Source organism: Plectropomus leopardus, chromosome 14 (genome assembly GCF_008729295.1).
Source record: "Plectropomus leopardus isolate mb chromosome 14, YSFRI_Pleo_2.0, whole genome shotgun sequence".
Classification (NCBI taxonomy): Eukaryota; Metazoa; Chordata; class Actinopteri; order Perciformes; family Serranidae; genus Plectropomus; species Plectropomus leopardus.
In genome coordinates this window covers 3608908-3627611 of record NC_056476.1, presented here as the reverse complement: position 1 = coordinate 3627611, position 18704 = coordinate 3608908, and the positions used below count along the sequence as shown (strand labels likewise).

Sequence of the window (18704 nt, the reverse complement as noted above, 5' to 3'; positions counted from 1 at the left end):
AAGTCAGTTAAAGAACTAAATGAATATAGTTTTAGAAAATATAAGAATAAAAGCAAAAAGATGTTAAAAATAAAATAAGACATAATATAAGAGGACGACATCATATCAGTGGGGATAAAAAGAAGCAATACCATATTGTAAAAACACACTATTACTGGTCTGGGACTGGTCTTTATTTATCAGAGGAGGGGGGTGGCTAGGGTTTGACTTCTTTTTTTATCCTCTCTGAAGCTACAAATATTTTTCAATCAAAGGGTTAATTTTTAAAATCAAATAACGACTAATTTATACTGGAGGGAGAAAAATTAAAAATATATGCAGCCTCGGGGAGTGTCAAAAACAAAACCAACAAAAAGAATACAAGTTTTAAACTTCATAAAATGAGAATAAATTGATTTATATGAAATGTCATCATTTTAAGCTTAGATATGTTTCAGTTTCTTTTTTATATAGATTGGAGCATGTTCTTTATTTTAATTTACAAATTAAGATTTTTTGCACCAAAAGAATGAATATGTGGTGTTATATGTGTGTGGAAGGAGTCCCCACTCCAAAACAGAGCGCGTCCAATTAAATGAATGGACTACAAATACCGACCAATGGGAGGAGAGACGGTCCTCTATAAATTACGGTCTGGAGACCCCATCAGTCTGACCGGAGCGCTGCTGGGACGCTGCTGGAGGTTTGTGAGCTCCTCGGCCGGAACAATAGGGATCTTTGTATCAACCCCTGGTAGTAGTAGTAGTCCTCAAATCCGACAACAGGTAAGAAAATGATTTAATACAACTCGAAATTCCGTCACACTGAGAACTATTTTTCATTTTTAACGATTAAATGATATCTGGGCGGTAGAGACTTTGCCTTATAAATATGAACGATTTTTTTTTTTAGAACAATGAGTCATGTTAGCGGTTTATTTTTTTTAATTAATAAAAGTGTAAATTAATACGATGCATTAAATTTCTCGGTGCACATTTCTGCACCTGAAAACGCCTTCAGGACACTCTGTTCACGGCAGGACATCTCATTGTCTCTGCACAGCTTCAGCTAAAATGTAACATCCATAATAATCTCGGCGTGTGCTGTCGGTTTATTTTTCACCGTCTCTCCCCTCCATCCTCCGCTCAGGGATCAACCATGCCTTTCGGTAACACGCACAACCAGATGAAGATGAAGTACGCCTCGGAGCAGGAGTATCCGGACCTCAGCAAACACAACAATCATATGGCCAAGGTCCTGACTCCTGCCATGTACGAGCGGCTGAGGAGCAAACAGACACCCAGTGGATTTACTCTGGATGATGTCATTCAGACTGGGGTTGATAACCCAGGTAAAAACAAAAGCCGCTTTTCGGCGGAACAGCCATCTGTTTTGCCTCATCGACCGCGTTTAATGGCCGCAGCGGCGCTCAGAGCTGCGCGTCCCTGTCAGCGAGCACTCACAGCTCTCTGCACTGTGACCCTGCCGAGGGATGACCAACATTTACAGACATATGGAGAGCTGAATCAGTCAGTCATCCTCCTCTTAACAGGGCCTCCACTATCAGAGCACATTACAAGCTTTTATAGCAAATGTTAAAGATTAGCAGTTACATAATGTATGCAGGGGCAGCTGATAATCCACTGCTGCTGCTTTCCCTGTTTTATTATGTCACTTAGATCAGTGGTTCCCAGCTGGTGCAGCCACGGGCTCCGGATTTCTCCTTAGTCATTAGTTTAAAGTCCACATTTAAGAGAAATTACCACATATTCAATTTTAATTGAGTAATTGAAAACAATGCATGGGCTTAGAGCAGAATGAAATAAAACATATTGCAGGACTAAGGTGTAATTAGTTAAAACCAGGGGCATTTCTAGGATTTTATGACACTGGGGCTTAGCCTGGACCCCTTCTTTTTATTTTTGCCATTTCCCCCCCCTTTTTTGTGATTAAATTTTTTTAAAAAAAAATTCCCCCAATTAGCCCCCCCCCCCCCCCCAAATTTTGTTGTTGTTATTTTTAAAGAAAACATGTCTTCCATACCCACCAAAATAAAAATGGTCAAAATGACACCACTTATCACAGCGAACAGAAATTCTCATTGGATTTTTAAATTTCTGATGGTCGCTTCATATATTTTCCCCGAGTTGCTCAGGGAGTCTCAAGCAAAACAAACTTTGCATCTCACACGACAAACAGGAAACCACACTTCAAAATAAAATCTCTTTGCTGCAAATTTACTGTACGAACCTGACATGGTCGCGACCCACCAGGTGGGAACCACTGAGTGTGTGTAGTGTGTGTGTAGGTTGAGCGGTGTGTGTTCAGACGGTCACTGCGGTGTAGCAGGCGTCCCCCTCACCCTGTAGACTGTGTCTCTGTTCAGCTGTGAGAATATGGCCAAGCTGACGCTGAAGAGGCTGTCAGCTGAGGACGAGTTCCCTGATCTCAGTCAGCACAACAACCACATGGCCAAGGTCTTAACCCTGGACATGTACAGAGAGCTGAGAGAGCGCGCCACGCCCAACGGCTTCACCGTAGATGGTGTCATTCAGACAGGGGTTGATAATCCTGGTACAGTAACGGTCTGAGACCTGCAGCACATTGAGACAGTGTTGGTGTCTGTCGGTCCACTGTGTCCTCTGTGACCCTGTCCCCTCTGTGTGCAGGCCACCCCTTCATCATGACGGTGGGCTGCGTCGCCGGAGACGAGGAGTCCTACGAGGTCTTCAAAGAGCTGCTGGACCCCGTCATCGAGGACCGCCACGGAGGATACAAACCCTCAGACAAGCACAAGACCGACCTCAACTCAAGCAACCTGAAGGTACGGCGTCCTCCGATCAGTCAACACGTCCAACTGTCACTCTGAGCTGAAGCTAACAGGTGTGTGTCTGTGTGTGTGTGTCTGTGTGTGTGTCCTCCACAGGGCGGCGATGACCTCGACCCCAACTACGTCCTGAGCTCCCGAGTCCGAACAGGTCGCAGCGTCCGCGGCTTCTGCCTGCCGCCTCACTGCAGCCGAGGAGAGAGGCGCGCTGTGGAGAAGCTCTCCATCGAAGGTAAACAAAACACCTGAAGCTCTAAGTGATGACGCAGGTGCTTCTGTCACAGACACACAACGCCGAGTCACAGACACACACACGCCGAGTCACAGACACGCACACAGAGAGTCACAGACACGCACACAGAGAGAGTCACAGACTCGCACACAGAGAGTCACAGACACACACACAGAGAGAGTCACAGACTCGCACACAGAGAGTCACAGACACGCACACAGAGAGAGTCACAGACACACACACACACACAGAGAGAGTCACAGACACGCACACAGAGAGAGTCACAGACACACACACACAGAGAGAGTCACAGACACGCACACAGAGAGAGTCACAGACACACACACACACAGAGAGTCACAGACACGCACACACACAGAGTCACAGACACACACACACACACAGAGAGTCACAGACACACACACACAGAGAGTCACAGACACACACACACACAGAGTCACAGACACGCACACCGAGTCACACACACACACACACACACACACACACACACACACACAGAGAGAGTCACACACACAGAGCTCTGCGACACGGTAACATCTGACAATTGTTTAGGAAACCAATATCCCTGAAAAATGTAAGTAAATGTAACTATTAGTCTTCATTTATGTTAACTGTACATGCAATTGATAAGATGTAGTTATATTTACTTGATTTTGTGAAGTTGTTGCAACTTAAAAATGACAAGTTTAGTTAAATCAATCTAAGTTTAGCACCTTCAGTATACCGAGCTGACTGTGCTTTACATCTGTATTCTGCTGGTTGTAAACTCGTCAATCATATTTGCATTTCCTGAAACATGTTAAAACAGAGCTCACAGATCTCCAAACTTCATCACCGGCAAAACCCTCTTTGTGATGAAGTTAAGTCAGACTAACTTGATTTACTGAAGTTGCTCACACTGAGAAAGAATAAAGTAGGTCTACTTGTCATTTTTAAGTGGCAAAACTTCACAAAATGAAGTAAAAACAGCTACATTTCAAGTAAACTTAAGACTTCGATATGAAGTAATTACACATGAAGATTTGTATTTGTAATTACTTTTTCAGGGCAATCAGTTAAGATTATTTTAGGTATAATCAACTGTGTCGGATCAGAAGGCTGCGGCCTGAATTCAGTGATGCTCAGTGAACGCCGCGTGATACTGGACGTCTGTGTGCAGCGGCGGGCGCCCTCTAGTGGTGGCAGCAGGAGTTACAGATTATTTTACAAAATGCACAAGTGCTGAATGGGTATTTCTGTTTTGGTTTGACATTTTAAGACGCGTAAATCTCTCTTCCTGCAGCTCTGGCCTCCCTGAGCGGCGACCTGAAGGGGAAGTACTACGCCCTGAAGAACATGACGGAGGCTGAGCAGCAGCAGCTCATCGATGACCACTTCCTGTTTGATAAGCCAGTGTCCCCTCTGCTGCTGGCCTCAGGGATGGGTCGCGACTGGCCCGACGCCAGGGGCATCTGGTGAGACTGTCGTCTTTATCGTCACAAAACCTTATGTTTTTTTCTTTTGGGAGATTTATTTGGACAGACTGCTGATCTGGTCCTCTGTCTTCAGGCACAACGACAACAAGACATTCCTGGTGTGGGTGAACGAGGAGGACCACCTGCGCGTCATCTCCATGCAGAAAGGCGGCAACATGAAGGAAGTGTTCGAGCGCTTCTGCACCGGACTCACCAAGGTGAGCGGGAACTCAAGTTCACCTGAAGTCGGACTCTGACTCGTGATCTGCGTAATGACCTCATCGTCCTGGTTCTTTGTTTTGTAGATCGAGACCCTGTTCAAGGAGCGAGGCCACGCCTTCATGTGGAGCGAGCACCTGGGCTACATCCTCACCTGCCCGTCTAACCTGGGCACCGGCCTGCGCGCAGGTGTGCACGTCAAACTGCCCAACATGAGCAAACACGCCAAGTTTGAGGACATCCTCAAGAAGCTGAGGCTCCAGAAACGTGGAACTGGTTCGTACGACCGTCAGATTTCTCTTCATTCTCACGTTTTACCATCAACACGACGGACGTCGTTCACGCACTTTTGTGTTTCTGTGTTTTTAAACAATGTCAGTAATGCCAAACTTTGGGAAGAAGTGGGCGGAACCTCAGTCTTGTTTTTAAAATGTGTGTCTTGTTCAGGTGGCGTGGACACGGCCGCAGTGGGCGGAGTGTTTGACATTTCCAACGCCGACAGACTCGGCTTCTCCGAGGTGGAGCTGGTGCAGATGGTGGTCGATGGAATCAAGCTGCTGGTGGAGATGGAGAAGAGGCTGGAGAAGGGCCAGTCCATCGACGACATCATGCCCGCGCAGAAGTAAAATCACCCCGACAACCTCAAACCTCCCCTCCTCCTGCTCCTGCTCCTGCTCCTCCTCCTCCTGCTCCTCCTGCTCCTCCCCTCTGTCTGAATGAATGTTTGACTCTGTCCCAAAATGCACTCTGTTCCACACAGTTTGTATTTGTTTGTATTTAAGACGAAACGGTTCCTGCGAGGATGGAAATAAAATAAAAAACGTTCTGGTTCAACGTGTTTGTGATCACTGAAGTCTGTCTTGTCTGAAGAGTCGTAGATTCATCAAAATATCCCAAAACTACACGTGCAGCGCCTCGAACTCGAGTTTAAACATTCACCTTCACAAGACCCTCAAAACGAGAGCTGAACATCGGTCCCTGAATGCAGCACGACACCACAGCTGATGTCTGCATGCTGCACTGAAGCAGCTTTAACATAGGAAATGTGTTGAGGGTAAAAATGCTACAGTTGCATTATGGGAAATGTAGGCTCTGGTGTATTTGTAGCTTTACTCGGACTAAAACAGTGAGGATCTTTTTCCATCTGCTGGGGATTTTTGTTCTCGTCTCCTATTTTGAGGCACAATTATAAAAATCTGAAGTTTTAATGTACTTTATTGTTCTGCAGAATATAAATGAACCAAAAGTACCTTAACCCTTTGAAAACTGGATCAACACCAACACAAGTATTTAAATATTTGAAACCAAAGCGATGTGATTTCTTTTGAAAGCATAGAAAAATGCAGTGAGCAACTCGTTAAGAATCGTTATACAAATTAGACGTTTTTTAAAAGCTAGATCATGTTTTAGGGAAAAACTGTATAATGATCATAATTACATATTTAAAATTGTTGCATATTTTTTAGGCACTTTTCTAGGTCATTCTCTTTATTTTTACATTTAATACCACAAATTATGCAACTAATCATGAAGGGACAGAAAAGAATTTGGGATTTGTAGTCCTGAGGACATCTTTGTATTCTGGTTACACCTGATATTAATTAGGTTGTTTTTTGGGGATCTAGATGCCGAAACTGTTTTCCATCCAATTTAAACTCAACACAAATTTTTTTTTTTAAATCTCAGAGACACAATACATCTAAGAATACTTTAAACAAATACTGCGTAACAAAGATAAAGAGTAACCAGATCAACAAATTACTAAAACATGAACTCACAGGTGGAGTATTTTTGTAACATACACGCCTGCGTCTATAACTTTTTCATTTGAACCATTATTGTTTTACTTTTTGATAATATTAAAACTGTTGTTTCAATTTTTCTTTCAAAAACTGAAGAAATAAATTAAAATACTTGAGTTAAAAGTCCAGTGTGCAGGAGAAATCAGCAGAAATGTTTAGCGTTTCATCCCCGGAAAATAATCTGTGAACTGTGTTTTCGTTACCTTAGAATGAGCCGCCTTTTTTGCCGAGCGTGTCCTCGTCCTCGGAGACCGCCATGTTGCACCGACATGTCTCTACGGCAGCCCAGAACAGACAAACCACCAGCGCTGGCTCTAGACAGAGCTGAAAAGATTTAGAAAAAGATCTTTAACGTGAAACTGCTTTATTCTGTTTTGTTTTGTTTTTTTAAATCACCACCTCTGTTTCTTTGGAGAGGCGGATGATTTAACTCCCAGTAAAAATTATAACCGGGAGAAGTTTCAGCTGGTTGCAATCTGCAAATCTCGCCACTAGATGTCACTAAATTCACACACTGTTCCTTTGAAACAGGAGCGACGTCACTGTCACACACATTCAAACCTGTGATCTCCGAGCAAACGGGTGCAATTTCTTTCAAAAACGTGAGGAAAAAAACACACAATGAGCAACTCGATAAAAAATGTTCCACAAACTGCAAGAAATCTTTACACTTAAAGAATTTCATTTTAAAGGTGAGGAAAAAATGTCTAGGGATAAAATAAAAGAGCTGGGAAAAACTTTTATAATGATCATAATTACATATTTAAAATTATATTTTTAAGGCACTTTACTCAGTCATTTTTTTTGAAACAGAAAAATTACCATTTATTATTATTATTTTATTATTACAAAATTTCAGGTAATTTTTTTTTTTTTTTTTACTAATGTCTTGCAAATTTGTTTTCATCTTTTGTTGCTCATTTTCTTCCCCTCACTTTTTCCAGGTTTTTTAAAAATAAAAAAAATGTATTAATAATAATAACAACAACAATAATATGTATTTTTTGTTTACAAATTTCAGGTAATTTCCTTTTACTTTTTAATAATTTCTCACTACTTTTTGGGTAATTTCTTCATTTGTTGCTCATTGCCTTCTTTTGATATTTTTGAAAGAAATAAAGCTCCACACAGAAGCAGCGAAATCAGCCAAAATGTTTCTATTCTCGTCTTTTCAGGACACAAATGATCATCGTGAGACGTTCAAGTTGACAGACACTTTAATTGAGACATGAGTGACCCTTAAACCATGTGAGCATTTACACGGACTCCCCATCATCTCTACTTTTCAACGAAATACAAAAGAAAAGAAAAAAAAAAAAAGAGTATTGCAGTGAAGCCGTCTTGAAAGAAAAGATACATTATTTACACTGAAAACAAAACAGAAAAAAAGCTACGTAATTTTTTTCTTTTTCCAGGAGAAAAAATAAAACAAAAAAAGATTAAATAAATAAGACTAGAAATGTTTCTTTTTTTGTCCACATTCACAGCATGACAAATCATATTCAACTCGTTAATGTCGACCCCGTGTGGCCAGAATAGACTGAGATATTAGTAGGTAATTCAGTGATTATTGCCAAAAGCCTTAATCTATACATTATAATGTTCAATACATACTCTGTATTTTGTTTAAAAAAGGAGACATTTGGAAACTGCTACTTGGATGATTGTACAGCTTAAATACTTCTAGATATATATATGTATACTTTTAAACCCTTTTGTTCATAGCTTTAACTCGTTGGCAACTTTGGAAGCAATGTTTTTGAAAGCGATGGATGATCCGGATATCCGTTTGAACCTGACGCCGTTGAGGGAGAGACGGGGCAGCTTGCAAACCTCCATCTCCCACTGGACCAGGTTCTCGGCTCGCCCGTCCCCGTGGACGCAAAGAAGCAGGAAACTCTCTTGCTGTTCGTAGTCGCAGTTGTTGGCGTCGAGCACCTTGCGAATCTCCCGCATGATATCGCAAGGCTCCATGGAGCTGGTGGTCCTCATACTCCAAGTGAATCTGAGGGAGCGGGGTTTACTGTCTTTATTTTCCCCTTTTTGATCCCCAGGTACATGGCGACTGTCGGGAGAAACACACACAAAGACCAGCTTTAGTGTCGAAATTTTTATTTTTTTTTTTAAAATTATAATCACAAAGCGGATTTCCGAGATTCAAACAGCTGCTTTGACTGTTTCACAAAAAGACGTTTTTATTCTTTGGTAGCTTTGAAACGTGAGCAAACTGGCTTGATCTTCTTTCAAAAACACTGGAAGTTAAAAGAAAATTACCAAAAAATAAAAACACAAAAAAAGGAAATAATTATAAAAATACATTTTAAAAGGTTTAAAAGGCAGAATATCACCAATATAGATAAGAATAGTTAATAATAATCTTAATTATTATAAATATTTTTTTTTATATATATATATTCTTTTTTAACTATTACCTGTAATAATTTTCTCTCTCTCTCGTCAAAACAAATAAAAAAAAAAGAAACAATATAATAAATAAATATAGCTATGATAATAATAATAAATAAATACTATTATAAATATGGCTATCTGGGCATTTTTTCTTTTTTTTTCTTTTTACTAATTTTGTGTCTCTCCCTTGTTTAAAACAAATAATTACTTTTACCTTTTCCTAATTTCTTGCAAACGCTGCAGTTCATTGCCTTTTTAGTCATGTTTTTAAAAGAAATCAAACCAATTTGCTCAGGTTTCAAAGGTTCAAACGCACGTCAAAGACGTCGTTTCGGGTTTGAAAAGGTTAAATATATCGTGCCTTTTGAGTCGAAGCAGCCGGTTGAAATTTGAAGGAGTAGTTTGAACTTTTATTGGCTTTCTTGCCGAGAGTTCGATGAGGAGGCAGCCGTTCGCTCAAAGAGATGAGAAACAGCGATCCTGACTCTGAATGACGCGACGAAACTCCAGCAAACGAACAACACGCTGTATCTTGTGCATAAAAATGACACATTAAGAAGGTTTGTTTGGTATTTTACAACCTGGATCCTATTTTCTCATGTTTTTGTGTGGAAGTAACTAACGGCAACAAGTCTGTTTAAGTATTGAGCAAAAGTTCTGCAGTTTAAGTGTTTGTTTTGTCTGACAACATTATAAAAATGATCCTTACAGAGAAAAACAGTTTGTCAAACAGTAAGATGTTTTTTTTTTTTTTTTTTAAATACCAGAAGCAGCCCCAAAATCGCCATCGCCAAACCCACCAGACTACATATATATTTTTAAAACAGCGATTTTATCATCGTAAAACAGCTGGACTGATTTTTTAGGTCAAAGCTGATACTGATATTAAAGTAAAAATCAATCAAATAACGATTTATTGGCCAATATTGCGTGTTTCTAGTATAAACATGCAATAGAATTACAAAAACACACTTTTTTTTGCAGTTATCTTTCAAACATGGTTATCAAACACTTGAAGATTTAAAACAAAGGCAAGAAATTTTAGCGTCTAACAATAAACTTCAAAAATGACCTCAGTGAACTGAAACAGAACATTTGAGCATTTAAAGATTAAAAATTATCTTTAAGCAAAAAAACATTTTATATCAGTGGACAACATACAGGCTGATACTGATTTAGCTGTGATGGGCCGATATCGTGTGATTTTATCGATCGATGTTTTGGTCGGGCTCTAGAAACCAACTAAAACACACAAAAACATCTTTTCACTGTACCTGAATTATTAGCTCTGCTTTGGCTGAAATAAACTCGTAATTTACCCAGTCAGACGTGATAACACGCAGGCGCTATACACACTCAAATGACGTTTATTTACATGGAGTCTAGTTAGTTTGGCGATGTTGATTTGGGAGTCGTTTCTGGTGAAACAAAAACGATTTTACTCTTTAAAAAAAGGTCTTTTTTTGTAGGGATCCTTTACAAAATGACGTCAGACAATCTGAGTCCGTCAGCGGCAAAAATCAGCACTTTTATCAGACATGCTGGTTACACTGCAGCCTGTCTCGCTCAAAAGTTTACCAGTTTAAGAAACTGTTGTCCCCATGGTCACCTAAAACACAAAAACACCAGTAAATAAGGTTGAGGTTGAAAAATTACAAACTTACCCTTTGAATCAGAACGTTTTTTGACCGTGTTTCTTCATCTAACTCTCAGCAAGAAAGCAGCTTTTCATAAATGTCTAAAACTTTTAATGTGAACATTATTTAGCTTTCGGCTGGTGTTTATTTCCACCAGCGTCCCACATTCACGAGCCCCAAGTTTAAGCCTTTCACATCCAGTATCATCATTACATCAAAGTCACAAAGCTCAGCATTTTATTTTGTCCGGAAACAAAAACAGCCACGTTTGATAATTACAGAGTTTTGCTGATCGGCTTTCACCACTTTTCTGACGATATTTTCAGGTTCGGAAAAAAGATTCTTTTAACCAACTGGATGAAAAAATATTCAGACAAAAATCACGAGAAGTTTGTCACTCGTTTCTTCTCAGAGATCACGTTTGTGCTCAATTTGTACAACTTGAACAAAAACGAAAATGATACAAAATCACTTAAACCTGTCTGTGATGATGATTTTAAATATGGTTTTCAAGATTATTATTATTTTTTTAATTATTACGTGCTTAAATATATCCAGGACGTAGCAGTTATGCTACCGTTTTTATCCAGTAATTCACTATTTCATTTTATTTTATTTTTAAAATTTATATTTTATTTCGTGCAGTACAGAGTGGGAAATATTGAACTCATTAAGTTCATACAATTAAAGATGACAGGGCTAAATTTCATATCAATTTTTTCTTTTAAATTAATTAATTACATTGAATAAAAATAATTAAAAAAAAAGATAAATTTGTTGCACAAGTGGATACAAAAAAGAAAGAAAAAAGTCCTTTTTTTTGAGACATTTAGAGTTCCACTGATTTATCAAAAACTCTTCAAAAGATGGAAACTCAAAATGTAAACTGTGAGCATAAATATTTTTCTGAAATAGAACAACTTGTTCTGCAGAAATTCAATATTTTTGTCCTTTAAAATAAAGCAAAAAATCCCATAAAAAATAAATAAATTAAAAAATTTAAATGTATTAAAATCTTTTTTTTGTTTATTTTTGTATCCAGATGGTTAAAAGACTCTTTGAGGATTAAGTGTTTTTTATTATCTGTATTTATTTCCCAGAAAATGTGTAGTTCTGTGACTGAATGTAATGTAAACTGGGGCTAGACACATTCATGCTGTATTATTAATGGCAGTTTTTTGGAGGTGGGGGTATTAGCTGCATTTCTCAGGGTGACAAAAACATGCAGCACACGAGCACAGAGCCATGCAAACACACAAATACATCCAAAAACGTGCCAAAATGCAACACAGAGGTTTTTTCGGGGCCAGAAACAAAGCAGAGAGGGCTTCCTACGCGAAGGAGGGTCGAGCAGCTTGCAGACGAGGACAAACTGAACGCTTATTTGGGGGGCAGGTAACCTCACCTTGAGCCCTCAAGTCTCCCGTTTCTCTCAAACTCGTTGAGACTCTGAGGCGCATGAGAAGATCAGAGGAGGAAGAGGAGGAAAAAAAAGAAGAAAAAAAAGATGTGGATTGTGTACGACAAGAAATCAATTTAATACCAATAAAAAAGAGAATATGTGACAGATAAATAAGGAGTGACACCGACGTGAAAGAGCCACCACCACTGAAAACACAAAACAAAGAAACGGAAGATTTTTTCTTAACTTCCAGAGAAAAAGAAACAAAAACAGTGATGGATGTTCAGACGGTGATCTCAAACTTAAACCAACACACAAATAAAAACTTAAAACACAGAAATGCATCTCGGGATCTGGTGCGAGCGCGTCGACCCAAAACATCAGGAGAACAACATCGACTACGGCCGACAGGTGAGACTCAACAAACCGCTCACAGACGGAGGCGGCGCTGCAGTCAGAGCATTTCTTATACGTTACTTTAATTTATTCCTCATGAACATATTTAAAATCTAAATCTGTTCCCTTTTAGCGGCTTTCAGGTAATGATATGATTCAAATTAAAATGATCAATACGTTTATGTATGAAATAAAAAAAACAAATACATATTTGTGAAAGTGAAACTTCATTTTTGGAAACAAACACACAATAAATCTAATTTCAAGGTCAATCTGACGCAGAATTACAGCTGAATATTAAGACCACATTAAAAAAAGGAGGTTTTAAAAAGATTAATTCATAAAATTCAGGAATAAAGTTATAATTTTATTTAATTTCTATGCATTTTGCATAAAATTTCAAATTGGTTTACATAAATTAAATTACAACTTTATTCTCTTAATACGACGATTATCAAAATTACAACTTAATTCTTTATAAATTACACCTTTCATTCTTAAATTTTTTTCTAAAAAACTACAACTCACTACTTTATTTTCATTTAAAATATGATTTAATTCTTATTAAATTATGACTTTATTCTCATTTAAACTACAACTTTATTCACATAGTATTAAGAATTTTTTCCCCAAATTATGATTTAATTCTTACTAAATTATTATTTAATTGTTATTTAAATAATGACTTAATCCTTATTAAAATACAAGTTTTACAAGTTTTTTTTTTTTTTTAAAAAAGACTTTAATCTTGTAATATTTTGTCTTAATTCTCGTAATAAAAGAATCAATTTAATCTTTTAAGTACTTTTTGCATCTAACAGTTTTTTTTCTTTGAATAGTTTTCTTGTTGTTACTATAAACAAAAAAGAAAACTTAAAAACTAACATACAAATATATGTATTCTTCAGTCATTTAAGAGGACCATGAGCTGTGGTTGAGAGCTCCAGAAAAAGACTCATAGTTGCTCAATGTTCAACTGCACTGTCACAAAGTGCATTAAAAAAATCCTAAAAAGTGCAACACAAAGCCTCACTTTGTTCTATTTTAATAAAAATGATGTCAGAATTTAATATGTTAATATAATTTGTGAAACATTATTATCTGATGTTTTTAAGGCGTTTGTGATTGTTTTTATTGACTGTTAGTTGTCTAACTTCACATTTTTATTTATATTTTCAGTGAGTTTTAAACTCTGAAATATATTAAAATTCAAAGGAAAAGCAACGTCCACAAACAGAACTAGGACACAGACACAGTTTGCATCTATTCTGGGTTGATGCAGATGGGAAACGCTCCCTGCGACAGGGAGAAACTCACGGCTCCAAAAATAAAACAAAATGTTCCCCGATAACGGTTTCTGTCCTTGAGACACATTCAGCGACTCAACATTATTTTTTTTTCTTTAAAATACGGCAGAGACTCAACAAAGCTCGCCATCGTCGTGTGGGAAACTGTCAGCGTCAGGAGGAGTCTGACATATGAAAAAAAACACTTTTAATTCACAAATAAATAAAGTTAAAATAAAGTAGAAGCTGACAACTTTAGCTCGTCGGGTTCATTTAAACTTAAACAGATTTTTTTTTTCATGATGTTTTTATTCATGTTTATATGTACCCTGTTTCACTGACTGCTCCGGACGGTAACTTACAAATATTTAATAGGTGTTTGATCAAAGGTTATTTCTTGATTAATTGTTTATATTAAAACTGGCTCTATTTTACTCTTTATCTATTAGTTAGTTACGAATTTTACTCTTTTAACGTCTTCATTTTTATCTGATTCAGTGAGTGTAACTTACAAATATTTTGATTAAAAGTTTTTTTCTCAATTAATAGCTTATACTAGTTGTATAATTTATGTAAACTTCAAAACCTTCAGTAAAAAAAAACAAAACAATTTAAATGCAAAACTTTCTAAAACAAAATGTTTCTGTCATTTGTGTTGATGCGAGTTTTATTCGGCAGCTCTGGTTTTATGAAAAGGACGCAGTGCCGAAAATAAGTTAAACAGAGCCACGTTAAGGCTGAAAATATATTGTGATATTTTTAAAATCTTCTCAAAAGCACTTCATCAATGCTAGAACTGGGACCCCGAATCCAACATTACAATTTATTATTATTTTTTACCAAAACTACTCTTTAATGTGACAATAGTCGACTAAAAAAACCTCCCATTTATCGCAATAAAGTTTGTTTTGTGTTTGTTTGATTATTTGTCTTTAAATTTAATTTTCTTCAATTTTTTTCCCCAAAAATGACTTTATCTCTGTACTTTATCTTAACATACTCAAATAAATATGGGAGAATAAAATTAGAAACTATGAGAGATTTTATCCACAAGGTTGCCAGAGAGTCATTTTTTTCCAGAAACACACACCGTTTATCTGGTGTGTGTTCAGTTTGATCTGCTGGTTGTTCGCAGTAACTTTTACTGGGTTTATTGGACAGAAAGAAACAGTCTCTGAATCACTACAAACAAAGAGAAGACGTCTGAGGAGTATCAGAGAAGATTAAAGGGTGAAATAAGCAGAAAGCTCCCTGCTCCTCTGATAGGACGGGTTTATCAGGCTCCCAGCATGCACTGCAGCCTGGAGAACAGAGAAAAACAGGACGAGGGGGAGGAGGAGGGAGGAGGAGGAGGAGGAGGGAGGAGGAGGAGGAGGAGGAGGAGGAAAGTGACTCCAAACTCCCCGACAGCTCAAGAGACTCGACAACAAGAGGACAAGTGAAGAGACAGGACTGACAGCAGGTCCTGGGTCGGTCAGAGAGGCTGTGAAAGTCACGAGACCGAAGGTGACGGAGGGACGGAGGGACGGGTGAGAGGGTGAGGACGGAGGAGGGAGGAGGGGTGAGTCCCTCCACATGACTCAAGACTTTATCTGAGAAGAAGAGATTGAGGGATTGAAACAGCCCCTTACTCTAGATCTTCATCTTCCTACAACTCTCTATATCTTCTGCTCCTGAATCTGAAAGAAAAAATGGGAGTCTGAAAAATTTCCTCCATCGTGACAAGAAAGAAAGAAAGAAAGAAAGAAAGAAAGAAAGAGAGAGAAAGAGGGAAAGAATATTAAAATGTAAATGAGACATGAGGCTGGAAAAAGAAAAAAAAAAAACGTGGGAGGAGGATGAGAAGGAAGGAAGGACAGGCTGATAAGAGACTGGAGGGCAGAGGACTTACTAAGGGTCTTTCCTCCCTGGGTGGAGGGGATGGCAGGCCCTGTTTTGGCCGTCTGCCGTTTGGCCGGGTCAATACTGACCCTGAGAGGAGAGGAAGAGCAGCAAGAGGTCAAAGGTTAAAGGACACAGGAAGGTTAGGAGGACAAAAACACACAAACTGTGACGAGGAGGAGGAGGAAGAGGAAGAGGGAGGTGACTGAACCTAAAAATGTCTCCAGGAGGAGGAAAATGACCGTCGATTAAAGCTCAAAATGCGTCAAAATGTACGGAGGGTCGAAACTGACAAAATGCAGAAAAATACTATCAGACAAGTCAAAAAAAAAACGTAAAATATTGTTAGTTATATAATTAAGTGGAGTGTATAAATAGATACGTGAGCTTTTTATTTCCATTTAGCCTCTAATTTGTTGGTTAAAAAAAACAATAAAATAAAAACTAGAAACACTAAAACTGAATTTAATTAACTCTATCTTTGAGTCACTAATTTTATTTTTTAACTTCATTTTTACATGCACCCTTGTTCAGTCACTGTTCTGGCCTAACGTCCAAATATTTTAATAAGTATATGATTAAAGGTTATTTCTCGATTAAACGTTTCTATTAAAACCACATTTATTTTACTCTCTTAATTTCTAATTTTATTTTTTAACTTTCTTCATTTTTACATGCATCCTGGTTCAGTGACTGCAACTTACAAACATTTCATTAAGATCTGATTAAAGGCTAATAAAAAAAATACTATATAAACACTAAAAATCAAAATGTGATTGTTTTTACTCTTTCAGTTGCTCATTTTATTAAAAAAGAAAAACCAAAAGATGCAACTAACGATTGTTTTCATTTTTGATTAATCTGCTGATTATTTTCTAATTTAATTGATTAGTTGTTTGGTCTATAAAATGTCAGAAACTGGAGAAAAATGTTGATTAGTGTTTTCCTAAACCCAAGATGACATATTCAAATGTCCAAAAACCCAAAAATATTTAGTTAACTGTCATAAAAGAATAAAGAAACCAGAAAATATTCACATATATGAAGCTAGAATCAGAGAATTTTACCTTTTTTTTTCTTGACAAAAATAAAATAAATACTCAAACCAATTATTCAATGATAAATTAATTGGCAATTTACCAGTTGGCAAGAATTCTTTCAACTCTATTTCTAACTAACAATTAATTGAAAAAATTATCAACATAAAACTTGATAATAAAAATTAATAATTAATTTTAATAATTCAATAAATAATTAAAAGAGTAACATAAAAAAAACAAAAACATTAATTTACAGTATTTATAAACAATTTATTGCATTTTATAACCAAATGATTAAAGGTTAAATGAAGAGTATGAAGCTCAAACATTTATTTCTTACACTCTGTAACAAACAATATTATTTATTGATGTGTTCTGTTAGATTTTGGACTTGTCTGATAATCTTTGGCTACATTTTGTCTCCATAGGAAATGAGGACAAACAGAAAAAAAAAACAAAGTGAGGTGATAAGAGTGAGATGGGAGGACGGTGATGATGGATGACGAAGACGCTGTCAGAGGAAGAAGACTGTCCAGCAATCAGCCACCAGAGGGCGCCGCTGAGCCTCGAGACGGCACCCTGCAAGGGCCAAAAACCTCCTCCAGTGCTCAGTTTGACCCCAGCTGACACCGAGAGTTTCGACAGCAGCTGGTTCTGGTGTCTAATCACTGAAAAAGCCCTATTTTTGGAATATATTTGCGTGTTATTTTTGGTGTCCAGACCTCTCATTTGAAGGAGAAATGAACTGAAAATCACCCGAAAAGACACCACAAAGAGTTACAAGTGTTTGAAATGAATATTTAGAGAGATTTCTGTTCTGAGGAGGATAAAAGGAGGATGAGATTGGATTATATTTGTTTTCAAAGAACTGTTTTGAAACAAAAGGACATCTTGTTAAAGGTTAAAGTCTTTCTTCAGACAACACACTGAATAAGCTACTGGTTGCTGTAATTTTAGTCGCCCCAAATAGATCCCTGCTTACAGCAATTTCATCAAGTGATGGGAGACAAAAAACAACAATTTTAACTCCTCTCGACTGCACTGAGGATTATATAAGGCTTCCAAGAAAACCTAAAAGTGTATTTTCCAGAGAAACGGTATTTTTAGTACAATTTTCCCTTTTTTGTGTCCTTTGAAAGCTTGGAAATCCTGCTGAGCCACAACATATACATACATATATGTTATGTCCAGGGCAGTGATTAAATAAAATAAATACAATAAAATAAGATTAAATTAAATAAAACATAGTGAAACTGGAAAAATAATCATTAATAAAGGGGTGTTTTTAAAAAGATCAGTTTTGAGAAGTTTGCCCTCTGTTATTACCTCGGCCAAAGATGTTATGTTTTGTTTGTTTGTTTGTTTGTTTGTTTGTAGCAGGATTACAGAAAAACACTTGTTGTACGGGTGCAGCAAAGAAACGCGCAATGTGTTGTTTTTCGGTGTATTTTTTCATATTGTCGATAAGATGTCAACTTGTTCATAAACACAGTGCGAAAGAATGACGGACTGTTAAGAAATGTTTTTTGTTTGTTAGTTTTCTTCATTTTTTCTTTGATTTTATTTTTAAATAGTTTTCAAGTCGAGTGGGGTTTGTATAAGCCTCCTGACACATTTTATGTATTTATTTATGTTTGTTCAAGTGGATTTTGCCTTAATGGAGGTCTGCGTTCTCAGAGCGGCGTTCGAAGTTTATAATGAAATCGCTTCAAGATGGGATCTGTTTAGGGGCAGTATGAACAGCAGTGAGGATTAAAGTAACGTTTTGTGCCTTTGATACACATACGGGCACATGAGTGTGTTATTAGGGTCGCCCGCAGATTTCTTTATAAAAACAACAGTTAGTGTTATTAGCTATGACTATAAAGACGTGGCGTATACTGTGTTATATAGTGTGTTAAACACAATTGTCTTATTTTCCACCTTTTCGGCCATTAATGAGTCAAGATTAAAGGTTTTATATCTGAAATGTCAAATAAGATATTTGATATTTTGTAGATGAGGTCATTTAAGTTAGATTTCTGTATCAACAAAGAGAAAATGTAATAACTTGCTTAATGTATTTCCAAAAAAAAGAGAAGGATGCATGCTCTGTATCTATGCTAACCCACAGCTCACA

At 37.4% G+C, this 18704-nt stretch overlaps 2 protein-coding genes across 14 annotated transcripts in view; one reads left to right on the top strand and one right to left on the bottom strand.

The window, feature by feature from the left end:
* The first annotated feature begins 587 nt into the window (after positions 1 to 587).
* Positions 588 to 5566, top strand: ckba (creatine kinase, brain a). Of its 2 annotated transcripts, none has more exons than XM_042500375.1 (8): positions 588 to 764; positions 1129 to 1330; positions 2649 to 2803; positions 2906 to 3038; positions 4342 to 4513; positions 4608 to 4731; positions 4819 to 5008; positions 5180 to 5566. In XM_042500375.1, exons 1-8 carry the CDS (start codon positions 600 to 602, stop codon positions 5356 to 5358), a joined length of 1320 nt encoding a protein of 439 aa, XP_042356309.1. In that variant the 5' UTR covers positions 588 to 599; the 3' UTR covers positions 5359 to 5566. The 2 variants fall into 2 exon arrangements, with proteins under 2 accessions (XP_042356309.1, XP_042356310.1); XM_042500376.1 differs by lacking the exon at positions 588 to 764 and adding an exon at positions 2366 to 2553 and having other exon boundaries at positions 1260 to 1330.
* A 2167-nt stretch (positions 5567 to 7733) lies between these two features.
* mark3a (MAP/microtubule affinity-regulating kinase 3a) overlaps positions 7734 to 18704 on the bottom strand; it is a 66344-nt gene continuing 55373 nt past the window's right edge. For 11 of the 12 annotated variants that reach the window (XM_042500625.1, XM_042500628.1, XM_042500626.1 and 8 more), the window contains one exon: positions 7734 to 8599. In XM_042500625.1, the coding sequence (XP_042356559.1) occupies positions 8254 to 8599 (346 nt within the window). In that variant the 3' untranslated portion in view covers positions 7734 to 8253. Of the gene's footprint in view, positions 8600 to 14979; positions 15344 to 15555; positions 15636 to 18704 lie in introns of those variants that run through there. The other variant, XM_042500637.1, reaches the window with a different exon arrangement.

Excerpts from the sequence above, each read along its gene's own strand:
- ckba (XM_042500375.1), top strand. The coding sequence starts at position 600 with ATGGGAGGAGAGACGGTCCTCTATAAATTACGGTCTGGAGACCCCATC. Across the intron at positions 4,514-4,607 it reads CCCGACGCCAGGGGCATCTG|GCACAACGACAACAAGACAT; the intron begins GTGAGACTGTCG and ends CTCTGTCTTCAG. Across the intron at positions 4,732-4,818 it reads TCTGCACCGGACTCACCAAG|ATCGAGACCCTGTTCAAGGA; the intron begins GTGAGCGGGAAC and ends TTTGTTTTGTAG.